The 18,678-nt window shown below is 37.0% G+C and overlaps 1 protein-coding gene across 2 annotated transcripts in view; it reads right to left on the reverse strand.

Annotated features, from left to right (window-relative positions):
• The window catches only part of GABRA1 (gamma-aminobutyric acid type A receptor subunit alpha1), a 54,274-nt gene that overhangs the window by 23,051 nt on the left and 12,545 nt on the right, over positions 1-18,678 (reverse strand). For both annotated transcript variants that reach the window (XM_005297983.4, XM_005297984.4), the window contains exons 4-7: positions 15,372-15,439; positions 9,678-9,898; positions 6,951-7,033; positions 639-782 (exon numbers count right to left, since the gene is read on the reverse strand). In XM_005297983.4, the coding sequence (XP_005298040.1) occupies positions 639-782; positions 6,951-7,033; positions 9,678-9,898; positions 15,372-15,439 (516 nt within the window). The remainder of the gene's footprint in view (positions 1-638; positions 783-6,950; positions 7,034-9,677; positions 9,899-15,371; positions 15,440-18,678) is intronic.

An 18,678-nucleotide genomic window follows, 5' to 3' on the forward strand; every position in this document is an offset into this window, starting at 1 on the left:
CAACACCCTACTAGAGTGCTTATATTTCAAATTTAGTCTTTCTGTTATTAATATTAGGAGTCATTTTAAGCCTACTTTACTATAATTATTGAACTCTTGTTAATGCTAACCACAACTGTGCTTCAGTTCTCACAATATTTTTAAAACAACAAACAGGTTTGCTTTCTGCCCTTATATGGCAATAAAGCACAGTGCACTTTATCTGGCATATAAGCTTCATATAGAGTAATTTATAATGAAAAAAATATGTATTCGCAAGATATTGTCCTTTCTCATAACAACCTGTAATTTCCCCCCCATTCATAGCAGGAAACTATCACAGTGAGATGATAGAGAGATGATAAGAATGAGATGAATACTTCCTTTTTGATGTACATTACTATATTTCTTCTGGTTAGATACTATTTGTCACTATTGTAGACTTCCTATTGATAAAACATTTTAACCATCAGTTCAAGTGTGAAGATATTTACTGTACCAGCACACACTGCCATTTTAGATGTCAATGCCCTCCTATTTACAATCACTTTGCATTACAATTTGTATCTTTTACTTTCTAAGTTCTGTTCTGGCAGGTTAAAGCATCTTATTAATATAAACCTTTCTCACCCCCAACAAGACAATGCTTTATTACACACCTGTACTGGACTGAACAATTCCAGAGTCCACAGTTTGCCCCAGAAGATCATATTGGTTCAGTCGAGAGCCATCTTCAGCCACAACCACAGACCTTGCTGGTTCCCTTGTCCATTCATACACAACCTCCGCTCTGGTATAGGCATCTAATTTAAAAGAAAAATATTTCATTTCCCAGCCTTTTACATTATATTGCAAAGGTAGAGTACTGCCTTTTAAATCGGAGAGGAAGAAATCCATCTCTTCCCCATCCCATTCCTGATATTGAAAAGCCTGAGTAGATCAGACTTTGTGCAGGAAACACCAACGGGGGATGGGGCATGAAATCTGCATCCCCTCCTTCATGGGCATGCCATGGACCACTTCCATTTTTCTAGATTCCAGACCATGATGAGAGACAGCAGCTAGACCCCTCTATACCTATATGCTTTGTGGGTTGGGCCACTGGGTCCAAATAAACCTCCCCCAGCTAAGCCTCAATGGTCTCCTCTTTGTCAGCATGATTAGAACTCTACCCTCTGCATGGACACCCCATCTGTAGACCACCACTCCCCACTTACCCTGTTTTATGAGACTTAAGTGGCATAGAGGCCACAAATTCATCCAAGCCCAGACAGGGCTCCGAGCTAGACTATATTTTCAATTTGTATGCAGCACATTGGGGGTGTAAATACATCTTGCACTAGTATGACATGCACTAACTGTCTGTGTGGACCCTTCAGAACACTAGAGTGCTTTGATCTACCCCGCTTTGAAATTAGAGTAGATCAAAGCACACTAAGGAACTTTTAGTGCTTGGCAGTAGGGTCAGCATAGACTGTGCATGGCAGGCTAGTGTGCGATAGATTTACACTCCAGCTTGGCATGCACTAACTGCTCATATAAACAAGCCCTGAGACTGTCTGGGCTTTGATGACTCTGAACTATGCTGAATATATTTTTCTGTACCTGCTATCTCTGAAGAGTGCTGAAAGTGCTTATCCTTGTTCACACTTACTTACATTTATATACTTGACAAAAAGAAAGAAAACGAGCTTTGCATTTCACTATAGACTCTCGTCTCATTCTCTGCAATCCAGTTTAAGTCTAGTATGTTACATAAATGTATGCAGTGGTATTGCATGTTCCAGTCAAGTATTTGTGTCCTGTAATGACTAGATCACTAACCAAGAATCAAATTATATGTGACTATTTTTTCTCTTCATGTTGTAAATGATTCATCCATCATTTTTCCTGGTGTAGTTTTCTGCAATCTAATGGACCTCTCTCAGAGCACTTAGTGTGGGAGCATGTCTGTGCAAGTTTGGGAGTGGCAAATGGCTAGGAGAGCCTGGGCATCTTATTTACCTGAACTCACTTGTGGGCTTATAGTTCACTGTATCAGTACATAAGATGTAGTTGGAAGCTGAGAAGATGGAGTTGCTAGAGAGTGGTGATAAAAGGAATTGTATGGGGTTTGCTCCTGCACCATTAAAGTAAAAGGGACCGTTGCTATTTGTCAGTGCACTGACTTCCATGGGAGTTGGATCAGCCCTTAATAGTGTACATTATTTCAAAGTAACAATGTAAATAAGTGGTAACTTTATTGGAAACAATGGTAAATGCAAAATCATGTCCTAGTAACTGTGCAATAATTCATACATGCAAACATTTTTCCATTAATCTATATCAGCATAATGGAAGGGTGGAACTATTATTCCTCAGTTGCAAGTACTCTACTGATTCTGGAGTATGAGGACAGGTTAGAAACCAAGGGCCTGAATTTCAAAAGTGCTGAGAACCCAAAACTCAATTAGAAGTCATTGAGCGTTGTGGGTGCTCTGCTCTTCTGAATCAGTTTGTATTTTCATATAACTACAGTATTACAGATTCATAGAATCATAGAACCATGGGGTTAGACGGGACCGCAAGGGTCATCTAGTCTAACCCCCGCCAAGATACAGGATTTGTTGTGTCTAAACCATCCAAGACAGATGGCTATCTAGCCTCCTTTTTAAAACATACAGTGAAGGAGCTTCCCCAAACTCCCTAGGCAGTCTGTTTCATTGTCCTACTGTTCTTACAGTTAAGAAGTTTTTCCTAAGATTTAATCAAAATCTGCTGTGTTTTAGTTTGTACCCATTGCCTCTTGTCCTGCCCTCTGTGGCAAAAGAGAACAATTTTTCTCCATCTTTTTTATGGCAGCCTTTCAAGTATTTGAAGACCGCTATCATTTCCCCCATTAATCTTCTCTTTTCTAAACTAAACATACCCACTTCCTTCAGCCTTTGCTCATATGGCTTGCATTCCATCCCTTTGATCATCTTTGTCGCTCGCCTCTGGATCCTTTCCAGTTTCTCTACATCCTTTCTATACATTGGTTACCAAAATTGGACACAGTACTTCAGCTGAGGCCTAACCAGTGTGGAGAAGAGAATTGTCAGCTTTGGTTTCAAATTCATTTTGTGACGTTTTCCCCCCAAGGTAGAGATGCAGGTATTAGATAAATGACAACATATGCCCTATGCCCTTATTACCACTGCTGCTTTCCTGAGTGACATTGGTTTTGTATGAATGGAAGATGTTAACTGAACTGACAATCGGATTTTATGCATAGAGGTAAGGAGAACATCTGCCTTTCTGATATTGTTCTTGCCAACATATGTCTTTCTGTTTTCCAGAAGCCTCTTAAGCATTTGTTATAAAGTGCCGCAGTCAACTGGAACCTCCTCCTGCTTAGGATGATATTTTGGTAATATATTTTAGCTTTGGAGCATTTACTGGCCTTAACAACATGGGCAGAATCCATGGAATATATGTGCCACCCCCCTTGCTGTGAGACCTTTCTGGAATCAGTTCCAGAAAGAAGTATATAATGATGGAGGAAATGAAAAAGCTTTTGTCCAGCACAATTCAATACAGACATTGCTGGGCAACCACTGCTGTAGCAAGCCATTAGCTATAATGATAAGATTTTAGTTTATGAAGTGGCTTTTGTGACCATGAGAAGCCTTTATTCAGGCTAATATTCTCTTGGGCCCATTCAGACACGTTGTGTGATTTAGTCAAAATATGCAGTGTTGATGGTCCATGAGTATTGAAATATGCCTCCGACCTTATGGGTAAATGTAAGGCCTGGCCTCACTTTTCCTGAGTGTAAATCTCACCACAGAAAACTATGGTCATGTTTAGCCTTCTTCCCACCTTCATGTGATTATGAAAACCCATTTCTTTTCCAAATAAAAATGACCTGGAAACTGTATCACTCAGCTGATAATATGGCAAAAGTTTTCCAATACTCTTAGATAATTCAGAAACTGCTGAAACTAATATACCAATAATGGAAATGAGACTGCATCATGAATGCATTCTGCTCTATGTATGTGTGTTTAAACCACCCAGGCTTGGGTATCAGCAAGGTAAATAGAAGAAGAAAATTTGAGACTCAGGGAGACAATGGGATAATAAACTAGGCTTTAACTTCAAAGTATGGCTGGCCAGAAAACAAGAATTTTGTTTCATGAAAAATGTAAAGGTTTTGACGTTTGTTTTTGTTCCATAATGGAATGAACCAAAGAGCTTTTACATTTTTTTCCGAATGTTATACCCCAGAACAGCCAATATTCAGGGTAGAGTCAAAGAAAACAGGGTCTTGAACCTGAGTCACCCACATGCAAAGTGAGTGCCCTAACTACCAGGCTATTGGCTATTTTGAGATCTTGGTTGCCCTCATTTTGGCCAGAAAACCCATCCTCAACCTTAGAAACTGATATATTTTTGCTAATTTTTTTTTTGGGGGGGGGGGGGGGGTTGATAAAACAGCATTTTCCTAGGGAAAAACATTCCATCAAAAAATTCTTAACCAGTTCTAATTCTGAGACCTCAGCTCCAATCTTAGGGCCAAATCATCCTCTTTGGGGAAATGAACTGTGTAGCATACTGGAAACTGTCAACGTTTTCTCCTTATCATGCCATTTAGGAAGAAAATGTTTGCCATCTCACCCCCAGGTGATTCACCTCCTTCAAGAAACAGGTAGTGATTTCAGATCCCTGAAGACCAAGGAATTGTGGGTAGAGAACCTTTACCCTCACAATGACTCCACACTACTACATAAGTCAGCGACTTGGTAGCATAGCTTTTTCTAGCCACCACACCTGGAAGCTACCTTAAAGTGGGGTTCTATTGCACCAAGCATCTTAATGAAGACTGGATCACCATTAACTGATTCACAAAGTCTCTGCAAGGTTGGTGTTGAGATGATATTGGATAGATTAGCTATAACCTTTATTCATGCCTCCAAAACTACAAAAGCCCAGTCTCCAGGGAACCTCAGAGCAGCAGAAGCAGAATGATGCCAGGAAGGCAGCACTCCCTTTCTCAGAGAAAATTCATTTTGTTCCTTCAAAAGGGATGCCATTTGTTGTACGTTTTACAAAACAGTCAATATATTTGATAGTGCACAAGAGTCCAAGACTGCAGTAGCAGGGCTGTTAAAGTTCAGTGTGTGTTTTGGTCATGGAGTTTTGTGAAGGAAGCTTGGAACATACCAACTCACATCATATCTGGCTGCGAATAGCAGTACAAAGGTTGACACTTTTCTTATTGAAGTCATTGGTAAAACTCCCATTGACATCACTGCACTATCCGACCCCTACTCCCTATTTAGTTCATTTGAGGAGCAATCATACACACTGATGATAATAAAAATAATAAATTTTAAGAGTATAGGGCAGAGGAAACATGATCAGAGCCATAAATAATACATCTAAAGATATCTTTGTTTGTTTTGTTTTAATTTTGTATTAAGGATTTTATATTTGTACATGCATTCATTTTATCTATCCTGCTTCCATCCTTATTTTCTTTGTATCTACAGAGAATTCCTTTCCCATTTGCTTGTGAGAACTTGCCTTGTACATCTGAAAATCCAAACGCTTAATAAAGTAAGAATAGCCTAACCTGGACTTGTGTAACAGCCAGCCAGAGAGAGCCTAGACTAGAATAGAGAGTCTTTAAAGAACATTTAAAACAAATTTAACATATTTGGGAGGCTCCCTGATACTTCAGTTCTCTCAGAACACTGGTAGCCATGTGCCCTATTATACTTGGAGGTTTTATTTATTTTCTTCTGTTTCACAGGAGATAGTGAGAAATGTTTCCTGGAAGAGCTGAAAGAAAGTTTGACATTCAAAAGGTATCAAATTCTGGCCAGCTGCACTCAAAGTTTCTAAGCTTTTTATTCTCTGAATCCCATCACTATACAAAATTGTGTGTAGAAGACTGGTAGCTGTCTAGAGGCAATACATCAATCCTTTCTTAGAGTAAATATAGGGCCATTCATTTCAAAGTAAATTATCACATTGTCTGGTACCCAATGAGGAATGAATTGAATGAATAATTATTCATTATCAGTGAAAAGACCCATTTCTACTGGAAAGAGAAATAGCCATTGAGGAAACAATTTGTATCCTATTAAATGTTCACTCATTTTGTCTTTTTTTCATGTTGAACTGAATGAAATAAACTCCTCCTGTTATTTTTTCTGATCCAAGCACTTTCTCACAATTCAGCTTTTTGATATGTGTACTTTAATAAATTATTTTAAAACAATATATTTATCTGCAAAATGGGAATATTTGTGAGGGATGACTCTCAAAAGAATCAAGAGTTTGGTCTCAGCCAAAATGTTTACCTAAACTGAACCTTTTCAGAGAAATCCTGGTCCCATTGAAGGCAGTAGCAAAACTCCGATTGACATCAACGGGGTTCAATTTTCAACCCATAAGTCTGCTAATCTGAGCTAGAAATCTTGAAAGAATGGGACTCTCTCATGAGATTTGTAAGGTTTTTATCTCCAGAAGTGCAAAAAGATCACCTTTTTTCATTATACCTCTGCTTTAGTTCCAATTTTTAAAAAAGTAATAGGAATATTTGTGCACCTTAGAAAAGAATTGATTTTTATTTGATTTCAAAAATGTGCAAATTGGGAGGGAAGAGGTTCACTTTTATCTGAATCAGTTCATTCATCCATGGATCTATATCACTGATCTGAATTATTCTCAAACTAAAATTCAATTGCAGTCAAGTTCAAAGTGGGTTATATGCCATGCTGCAACTACATCTTTGGAGTGTAGCCATTTATCTCTTTGGCTAATGCCTAGACAAGATGTTGGATTATATTTAGTCATGTAGAAAATGTTCATTTTTAAAAAAAACTGGAAAGATTGAAAAAATACAAGCTTTTATGTTTTTAAATAATCTTCTGATCTGATCTGATGTGAAATATTTGTAAGGTGGCCTTAAAAGGGCAAACCTGAGTTAAAAATAAACTTACAGCTTCCAAATTTCAATGGGCAAGCATGTGCATCCATTGGAAAGTCTTCTAAATGCATTGGACATTCTGCTCTCACAGTCAGTCTACAATGGATTCATAAGCAAAAGAAAAGATTATAGCTTCATGCAATTAACAAACAAAATTATATATACAATTATATAAAGGAATATTTAATAAATACAATTATAAAATACATTTGCTAAGTGAGTAACAAGAGAAATCCAAAGCATTATTGTCATATTCACAAACTTCTAAAAGATGGTTTGGAAAAACTTTTTAAAAATGTGACTTTTTTTTCAGTCTGGCTGTAAATCTTTGCTCAGCTCTAGATGTTGCTTGACTGGCCTGAAATCTTCCACAAGTCTTCTAATATTGTTTAATTTGTTCCTGAAGTCTTTACTTGGGCAAAATTCTCATTGACAATAATGGGAGTTTTGCCTGAGTAATGCGAGTATAAGGACAATAATGGACAAAATGTTAAAGAGCTTGTTTAGTTTCCTCTTCAGTAGCTTTGTGTTTGGCCAATTATCCAGTTATTTAATATCATCAGGCACAGGCATCATATGTTGCAAAATAAGCCTTCATTTCATATCAAAGATGTTATACAATATGGACCTGATGCATGGCCCACTGGCATTAATGAGATGCTTTCCACTTAGTTCAATGGGCATTAGGCCCTCTTTTTCTAGATGTCTGCCTCAGTTTGGAAGTGAACCCAAATCAAAAGATCGGTGCAAACATTGCAGAAAAGTTGACAACCTAGGAAGAATGAACTGGCAGAGTAACAGACTTCCAAAGAAAGTTTTCAAAATTATTTTCTTTGGTAGTCCACATTAAATGATTCCTGAGGCCACACAGAAAGTTTGAACACCCACTTCTTAAATTCCAATTGACAGTTACAGTGAACCTGAAATAGAAATGTAGTTCTGTAGATGCACTTTAACAAACTGGTACTGGACATTCTAAAGAACTGTGCTTAAAATGGGCAAAGAGATGTATTGGTGATAATGACAACCCAACAGAGTGAGACATTCATTTTATATATATATATATATATATTCATTATATAATATAGGGCTCAGACATTAAGAAATTATATGAAGCTGCATACTCCTTACTCGGACAAAACTTCCACTGCTTTCATATTATATACTTCTGTAATCTCTCAACAACATAAACACTTGGGGTAAAATCCTGGCCTTATTGAAGTGGTTCTAATGTGGTTTGGGGATTGAAATTTACTTAAAACAAAAACCTTGTTACTGCATTGGCTTGGGATAAATTCAAGCTAAGCTCCTGATTGATAAAAATAAAGATTTGATTGGCTTGGATGCAAAAATATTGCTCAGTAAGACAAGTAAAATAGAGAAGGCTTATGACAACAGGATTTATATTGTCCCTGAAAAAGTCAAGCGCCACACATTAGCAAGGAAAGGACAGTAATAGCTAAATACCATATAGAGATTGCATGCCTTCACTTTTACAAGTAAAAGGTGAGGAAGACAGAAATAATAATGATTAAAAGGACATGTTTGAACAATGCACTGCAAAGTGGTGCTCTTATATATTAGGTCCCTAACATCCAAGATTTTGGGGAGACAAGAAAACTTGACCTAAACTTGTATCACTGCCAGATGAAAAGGTCCGACTCCATCTTAGACAGTATTGAAAGATGTTTCAGAATAAATTGAACATATTTGACACGCTCCCAGGAGCATGGAGATTTGGATTTCTCAAAACACTGGGGACATCTGTCTCCTTTTTTAACAGTTTTAGAGGTGTTAAAAGAAATCTTAATACTCACACAAGTATCAATCTGACCAGCTTGATTAGTCTAAAGAATTATTTTATAATTTGAATCTCAGTAAGACAAAACCTGTAGACTGGCAACTGTCCAGATGCCGAAAACAGGAATACAAGCAAACAAAAAACAACAATATTCCTTTCCGATTGTTTGTTATAAGGCTTTTCAATCCAAAATTGTTAATCTTTGTGTTCTATAACAATGTGTGGAATGAATTGGTTATTTACTTTGCTGACTAGCATTTAGAACAAGTTCATAATTATCCAAATTCTTCATGAGTAGAATGATACAGTTCTAATAAAAAGAGTAATGTCTATCAATGAAACAACGTGTTCCCCAACATTTTCACAAATTCTTCAGACCACTTAGTTTTCCTGTTATGTCTAAAACTATGAATGTCCATTTTTAGACTATAATGTCCTATATTTCCCATGGAACAAGTGTGCAAAAACCTCTGTGCCCTCATTTTTCTAGTCCTCAGAGTCTGTTTTCCATAGTACTCAAAAAAAAAAAATTCTTTACATTTTAGGCCTACCTCACTAGAGTGTGAGTAGCAAACTTTCAGGCTTCATTCTGCTTTTAGGCTGGGATTCTCAAAAGAAACTCCAATTTCAGGTCCATTAAAAGCTAGTTGATGCTGTAGGCCTAATTCCCTTAGGTGCCTTTCAAAATCATAGCATTAAAGCACAGGCAGGGAGTGTAAAAATGGCCATGGTATGGCATGAGAAAAAAGATTATATAGTAAACTCCTGAATTTAAATCAAGTATTGTATTATCTATTGTGAAAATAATTAATAAGCCTAAAATTCAAACATACAGTTATCTTCCAAAATAAATATTTCTCCATTCTGTTTGAGGAAATTTTACTATAAAAAATTAGTAATTTCAAATGAAATGAAAAAATGCGGTATTCTTATTCTTACCTCATTGTATACAGCAGTGTCCCATCCTCTGTAATTCGTAGTAGTTTGTTAGGCATTGTCATGTTGTGAGCCACTGATTTCTTTCCATTGTGGAAAAAAGTATCAGGTGTCCAAATCTTGCTGGCCATTAAATTATTTAGCCGGAGGACTGTCATGGGTCCTTTGAATTTTAGTCTCTCATCTCTCCAACTTTGACGGAAAAATACATCTATTGTATATTCCTAGAGCAATTAATACAATGGGAAAACTCTCAAGATTGTCATATTTTGCAATACAAGTTTGTGACAGGTAAACTTTTAGCATTTTTGTAAGAGCAAGATTATGAGAACAGTATACCATGTCTAAAGATTGTTATTAAGATGGTTACAGATTTGGTACTCATTTAAACTAAAAAAAGGTTAGGAAGAAATTTAGAAAGGATTATGAACAACAATGAGTTTACCATAGATAAGATATTTTGACCGCATATGCTGGAATATTGCCCTATGTAGCCAAGTTGTGGGGAGTTCAAGAGATCACTGAAAATTATGGTAGGAATGATTTATGAGGAAAGAGTACAAGCGCTCAGTGCCCAGAATCACTGGACTGTACAGAGAGAACTCAAGGGAAGATTTGGACCAAACTTGTTGCTTGCCTAGGCAACGATTGAGGAGATGGGGGAAGGGACACAATGCCTGATTCTCTCTTCATTTACAATACTTTGAAAGTAAGGTATTACTCCTGATTTAAATAAGAGAATTCATCCTTGACAGTAACCATTGCTCATTAAGGAATGATTTTTTTTTATCATGGCACAAAGCAGCATAACCAGAAGTAATAGGATGAAATTACAAAACAGTTGTAATATATAAAAATATATATATCAGGCAGTAAGATATATAAAATCATGGAATAGTTTCCCAAAGGGAGTGATAGAAAAGATTTAATATTAGACTGGATGAAGTATGATAAAATAATTTGTAGGAAATAATTGTGTACTGACATGGGGCTAAACTATGTGACTTTAAACGTCTCTTCCATCTGTAACTGCTATGATGCTGTGATGAATATGAAGCTATTGAAAAACACTGCAATTTAAAATTACACTGTGCAATCATCTATTGTTTTTGGCTGAAGACTGAGGCTCCCCTTAGACTTTTTGACAAAGAACCAATGGCAAACCATGAAGGAAAATGACCCTGCCATCACTGAAAATGTATAGATATATATTACACACACAAGTAACAGAACTACACATCTATCCAAGAATACAGTCAGGAAAGACAGGCATGCTGGAAAGAATAATGGAAGAAATTAGGTTCCACACCACACCAGACTCCAGCACAACAGACCACCTTTAAATCCTCCATTTATTTTTAACAAATGTTAGTATTTCATGGAGCAGAAACCATTGTGAGATGTTTTCTAATCAGTAAACTATCAGCTGCATTACAGGCTATTTAGACCGGAAAGGTTACAGTATGTCTTTGTGCTTCATCTCTTATCTTGGTATGATATTCATAATCAAATTCCTTGCACATAGTCAAATGGTTTAGTCACATGTGGCTAAATGTTTCTTTAAGCCCTGATCCAGCAAGCCATTTTAGCATGTGCTTAATTCTAATCACATTAGTATTTGTATTGTTTTCAATCACCTAGTGACTCCTACTCCACCTCACAACTGGGGGCAGGATTATTTGGCTACAATGGGACTACTCACATGCTTCTAGTTAAGTACATGCTAAAGGGCTCTGCTGGAAAAAGGCCCACCTGAGGAACCACTTAAGTCAATGGAACTTTTGCCACTGACTTCAATGGGGTCGGGATTTCACACCAATGTTTGTACCAAAGCTGAGGTGAGAGGGGCTCGGTGGCTTATGGGCAGCAGGTGACAAGAGATTGTTGGGCTTTCATCATGTTCTCCAAGCTGTACCCAAAACTTCCTCCTACACAGAAGTGTAGTGAAAGATAAACACAGGAAATGACAGCCTGGCAGCATAGAAACAATGTTCACCCACATCTGATACTGCAGAAAAGGAAGACAGTGGGATGACGTGAAAGTTTGGAAGGAGGAGACTAAGGAGCTCAATCAGTCACTGGATATTGGTGCAGGGGGATCTGAAGTTGAGAGATCAGGTGTGTGACCAAATAATTTGATGGAAGAGGAACAAAAGCAGAGAGGAAGTGTTTATGGGTCTAGTCAGGCACTCTGCCCTTCCTGACTACAGGCTCGTCTACCCTAAAAAACCTTTTTCCAGAGCATTCATTGAAATTTAAAAGTGAACATGCTGTGGCTATGCTCACCATTATTAGGGTTAGTTATTCTGCTCATATGAAAGCTATCAGAAAGTCACTTTAAACATCAAATGGTCAGATGTTCTCACCAGAATGGGTGTGATTTCTGTGGCATGGGACATGACTTAACAGAGCAGGAAAACAGAGTTCCCAAAACTCCTTGCTGTAGTTCTAGTAAATATGCAGTTAAACAAGCCAGAGAAGAATCAGACTGCACCATTCACAGCAAGGATTGGTCACATTTGCATTAGTGGGAATGTAATCAGAGAAAAATAAATTAACCCTCTGTATCCACACAATAAATCACATAATTGCCAAATATTTTAGGGTTGTTGCTTTGGGGGAGGCCTGTAAGGCCCAGAAAATAAATGATTTAATATTGTCTGTGTTTCCCTAACACTATCTGCTGTCTCTCTCTGGCTATTATTTATTATTATTTGTTTGTTTCTTTGTTTGTTTGTACTGTTATTATTTTACGTATCTTGCAGGAGTACCCAAAGGCCTCATTGTGCTAGTTGCTATAGTAATATATAGGAAGACAGAATTTCTGCCATGAGGAGCTTCGCCTCTAAAAAACCATGGAAGGTTTGGGGAAAGAGAGACAGACCATAGAAGGAAAATGACTGGGGTGATGGCAACCACATGCCATGTGTTCCATCTCTCTTTCTTTCTCCATGTTCATTTTACTTAGTACAGAAATTTAGTTTAAGGTGTTTTTAAGAGGGAGTAGTAGGGTCGGTGCCAACAGGCTACACAGATATTACTGGATTCCTGAAAGGGAGATGAGTAATAGGTGACATAACTAGCAACAATTCCTTGAACATTAAAATACACCTGCCTAAGTGATGCTGGTTCACAAACTCTAAGCCTCTACTGTAAAATTTCATTTTATTAACAAATCAATGCACGTCTTTGCCCAAGATGAGTGTAGTGAAAATTAAGAATGTGGTGTATGTTTATAAAATTATTTTTAGGAACCATCCTATTTTTTCATACCTAGTGGTTCCTCGTGCAACATAAAATTCAGATATATTGATGTTGATATATTGGTTCTTTGTTTTAATATACACCTATGCTTAATTTTGAAAATAGATGACTTTATGTTCTAGTATTATATTTCTACCCAAATGCCAAGTGTCACATAAAGATAGACACGTATCAAGTGTCAAATTAGTTTCAACTTGTATTCAATAATTAAATCACTTGAATCAACCAAATCTAAGTAAGACAGAAAGTCCAGCCTTTGCATAGTCCTAGATACATCAGTAAGCCTATAAGCTGTCTTGATCTGAAGTTTATGCTATGAGAAGGCCCCCAGATGTATTGCTCACCAGGGTAGCATGCACTGCTGGAATTCCACAATGAAACTGGCTACCCATTTTCAGACAATAGGCTATCAAAGCAAATAGTTGGGGGGAAAAGTTCATAAATATGAATTCAAATTTTAAAATGATTTTTGATTCAACCATGTTCATTCTCCTTTATTGTTTACTTCCTGTGAACATCTGAACCAAGTTGCAAAAAGCAGCTAAGATTTTCAAAAGTGGCTAGTGATTTGGGCTGCTGAACCTGAGACATTTTAAAGGATCCCAATTTTCAGAATGTACTGGGCAGCCACCTTCTGAAAGTCAGGCCCCTTTAAGGTGTCTCATATTGAGCACTCAAAAATGGAGGCATCCTAAATCACTTTTGAAAATCTAAACTGCTACATTTTTAGTTTAAAAGCCTGACTATTTACTGAAGATTAATTTCAAATTGCATATTTGTATTTAAAAAATATACTCGGGTTGCATTGTGTTGGTTGGTTCTATCAATTAGCCAATCAGGGAAGAGAAGCAACTTGAAGCGATTTATCTAATTTATCAACAGAGTGCAAACTGTGAATAATAGTAGGATATAAACAAACCGCAGTCCAAGAAATTGCCATTGAAGTAATTTACTTATAATTTCAAATAGCAAATAAATGTAAGAATTTCACAATCCGTTTGTAGTTTATATGCAAGCAGAAGAAAGGCAAAACTCACCAAATGCATTACCTGCTTTGAATTATTATTTCAGCTTTAGAGCGATCCACTCAGTACAATCAGCCTTTGTGCAGGTATGCCCCACTCTCCACTGCTTCCCATCTTAGTGCGTGTGCACTGAGAACATGGGTCACTTGATCCACCCATTCTTCTGAATTACCTTTCATTGGAAAGGACTGAGCATCTAAAGGGGCAGTCAACTACTTTGTGCAGCCCAACACACCGACACACCTGCCTGCTTTAATATCATCCTAAAAGTAATGTCAGTTGCAGTTTTCAAATCAGTTGTAATGTGTAAATGGTATCATCCACTTCGAGCAACATTCGAATGGTGGCATTGGGCAAAGTACCAAAAAATGGAACATGAAAAATGACTAATTTTTGGAGAAACACTTTATCTATAATCCCATCATGGAATGCTATGTTTTTCAGCTAGAACCTCAATTAGCTGTTGTGTAAGTGCAGCTATAACTTTGGAGACTGGTCCAATTTATACACCCAGCAATTTACACACCCAAAAAGGATTCAGTTACTTTCATGTGCTAGTTCCTCCACTTATATTTTTCTCTTCCAGTTCTGTTGGTGTTTCGATTAGCTAGATGATTCATTTAAATAGGGAAAAAATAAAAGCCTACTTTATTAGGATATTTCCAGTTCTCATTTTTATACAGATGATGAGGATCTAGCAAGGTTTAGTAGCATACATCAGACCAGGCTTGTCAATAGTGTCCCTTCACATGTGAGAGGGAAAATGGTTCCATTTATATGCAAAAAAGGAAAGGAACTTGCCCCTGTTTTTACATCATTTTTTTAAGTTTAAGGCCAGTACCTACAGCAGCTTTGCTAGAGGTTTCTGAACATGTGACTCCCTTGTGATTATGCAGCAATTAGGCTTTGATATGCACACCATAAAGGACTGATTCAGATTCTCGTCATTAATCTTCTTTGACCAGCCAATATCTAGGAAATTCACTTCCAATTGATCAGCAGTGTTTAATTTAAAAACATGAGTTCTACAGCCTGGGCCTCAGACTGTAGGCTTACGTGTTTATCATGCTTTAAAATAATGATCTTTTTTGAAAATTGGATCAGCGGTGTGCCAATTTGGACAGAGTGATCATTCTCTCGAGGGTACTGATCCATTCAAAATGATTAAGTATGAGAGGAATTCTATACTATGGTGTGCGTATAATGCCTGTTATAACCCGTTATTAAAGTCACAGAGGCTGCTAATTTAAGGGCACTTAAATGCAGTCATAGCTAACAATGATGGTTAAGTGTAAAAGCTGACATTATTTTGGAACCAAAATATATATAAAAATGAAAGAGTGAGGTATCATGTTATTATAGAAACCTCCTGAAAATTATTACTGTAACAATATAGAATGGTACTTACCATATCATGGTCGGAAACAGGCCCAAAGCTGGTGACGAAGATGTCAGTCTTCACTTCAGTTACACGCTCTGATGAAGCAGGAAATTAGGACAGTGAGTGTCTATCAACAGCCTTCATTAGATCTAACCACCACAAATTCTCACCCGAATAGAAAATTTATTGGCTTTGATTAGCAATTCTAAAATTGGTCTACAATGTGGGCTTGATAATTTATTGCTTATAGATGTAATTTCACAGTTAATATTTCCAGCATTTTTTTTCAATGCACTGTCACAATACAGCTTTTTGAGACGTGAGTTTTTATGCCAGGTGTTGAAATCTCTTGCAGACAGGTCATAGTTCTGCTGTTAATTAACTCTTTAAATGAACCTTTGACTAATACACCTGCTTGTTTCAACAGTATAAAGAGTTCTCAATAGCTAATGTTGGATTCGAAACTCATTTTATGTGTCCTTATTAAGTTCTACATTAATTAACCCTCTGTTTGTCTTTTATGTATATGCATGTATGTTACATATTTATATAATACACAGAGACAGAGAGAGAGAGAGAAAGACAGAGCAAATACAGTATTATATGAAATAAAGGTATTTTTATCTGCAGGGGTTTGAGGTGGCTGCATTACTCAGGAATGTAATAGACAAGTGTGAGCCATGCAAGCCATTCCAAACAAATGCCAATTAAACCGTTATACCACATCTTCATGTGTTCTGTATATGCCTCATATTTTAAACAGCTATTTTATAAATGTTTTAGATGTTTGTTTAAGTTGTTATTGACAGTGCTGTTTGAATCCATTCATCATCCCTACTGCCAGGTTCCCTTTGGATCATGAGAACAGCTATATAGGCCTTTAAGGGAGACAAAAGATTAATAATAACTTATAAACCTCTAAAATGTACATAAAACTGTGTGTGTGTGTGTGTCTGTCTGTCTAGTGGAGTCTCCATCTCTGGCAATGTTTAAATTAAGATTGGATGTTTTTCTAAAAAAATATGCTCTAGGAATTATTTTGGGGAAGTTCTATGGACTGTGCGGTATAGGAGGTCAGATTAGATTATCCTGCCTTGGAAACTATGAATCTATATTCAGTTCTAAATATTGCCTATCCTAGACCTCAGGCCAATGAGTTTTAGGGGGGAATTTCAAAATGTGGAAGAAGGAAGAATACATTTCTCAGATTTCAAATAAAATGACAGTTGTAAAATATCAGTTGTTGAGAGGTCTGGAATATTAGAAGTAGTCCCAGAGACAATAGATTAATTAGACATAGTGCAAGAGAGGTGATCAAAGGTCCATGATAAAGGATATTGTCACAGGGCTTTGTGTCAGGTTGCCCAGAGATTGCCTCTGCTGCAGGCCCTGATTCCTAACAAGTGCAACCTGCCTGTAGTAGGCTGCCTGGTTTGCTACACAGTCTGATTGATTGAAGGAGTCAGCAGACCGGCCCTTGAGCCCAGCAACAGCAACAGTTGAGCAGCTGCTCAAAGCATTTGCCCATGATTGCAATAGTTCCTGGCCTGGCTTAGGACCCAGGTAACCTGAGCCTAAGCCTTGGCACCAATTCCTGACCACTGACTCTTGCTCTAACCACTGGGTGTGACCACCCACATCCTGTTCATTGATACATTGAAACATATTATATGGATATCACATAGATTTTACATTATACACATATTCCTTCAAAGTTGTAAAACAATATAATAGAAAAATTATTGATTTAAGAGACCCCTCTTCAAGTTCAAACTGATTTGATTTTATTGGACGTGGGTGGACTAACTCTTTAATAAATATAATTTATTGCACCTGGGAGAGGACAGTAGCAAAAATAAACTCATGTTCAACAATAAAAACAGTAGCATTAACAAAAAGAAGAACAGGAGGACTTGTGACACCTTAGAGACTAACAAATTTATTAGAGCATAAGCTTTCGTGGACTACAGCCCACTTCTTCGGATGCATATCAAGTAGCATTAACAAAGCACAAAATCTGCATACATGAAACCAAAAGTTATGATGAGAAAGCAATAGTTGTGTATGTTAATTTTATTTATATTAATTGAAAATATCTAAAACTTCTAAATATTTAAAATCTTATTTTAAAATATCCACACACGTTTAGTGGTTAATTATCAAACGGTAATATTAGTTGTGATGTAATCCATTATCATAGCTAATGTAACAAACAATGCTATTGCATCTTTTTAGGAAGTCAGCAGAGAATTTAAATAGCAGAAAAGGCAATCTCAAACATTTCTTTAAAGAAATTAAAGACTGAAATTTCCTTGAGCTATTCTTAGTCACACAAAGCATAATATTACAGCTGTAGTTGAATTTCCTCCTGTCTTTTGAATTCTAAGACTTTTATAATCAGGACTGAGTAACATGTAAATATTACAGTGATCCCATTGACAAAAGCATTTGGATGGTGAAATGTCCTCATTAACCATCCAGTGTAATGGATTTGTGCCCTTATCAACATGGTCTGCAAGCATTTAATTGTCTTAAATAAATTTAAGGACTCCCTTGACATCTAATTGGCTCTTGGCTTAATCTTAAAGAAGTTCACAGAGGGAATTTAACCTCAACCACTGGAAGAAGCATATGGTTATTACAAGAGGTATTCAACTTAGATTGAGAATGTTCCCACTTCCCGACTCTACCTCTTACAAAAAACTCATGAGCTGAAGGTAAAACAGCTGGCAGCAAAAGAAGATTCAGATTCCACGTGGTGCCTTAAAACATCACTGAAAAGGTTCCCAGCATTATAATACCTTTAGTTGCTAGCCACAAACTGTTCTAGCAGCCAGAGACCAAATGTCTGTAAAGATATTATGACATGCCCCATTCTCCTGACCATAACCCCTACTTCCAGGAATTGGGATGCGGTAGTGAAGGAACTGTTATGCTAGCTCTAATCCATATGAGGACGCCATTACAAAAATGGAATCTTCAAGGATTTGACTCACTGGATTAAAATTACATTTGCACCAAGGGAACAGTCCAAAGGAAATTTAACACACCAGAGAATTAGGGCTCAGATGATTATTGCTCAGCAAACTATTAAAACCAACTGTAATTCATTATTTGCTGTACACTTCAGTGCTGGTCTTAGATATCAGAACACTCAAAAGGGCCCCTGTCTGATGACAGAACACATGTAAATAGAGATTGGACCAGAACCTCACCAGGTGTGAACCAGTGTATGCTAGTTGAGAATGTGGCCCACAAGATATAAACAAACATCAACCAGTATAACATAACTGCAGCTGGAGCTGTTGTTTTACTAATGATATTGAGATGAAAC

This window comes from Chrysemys picta, chromosome 8 (assembly GCF_011386835.1).
Source record: "Chrysemys picta bellii isolate R12L10 chromosome 8, ASM1138683v2, whole genome shotgun sequence".
NCBI lineage: Eukaryota > Metazoa > Chordata > Testudines > Emydidae > Chrysemys > Chrysemys picta.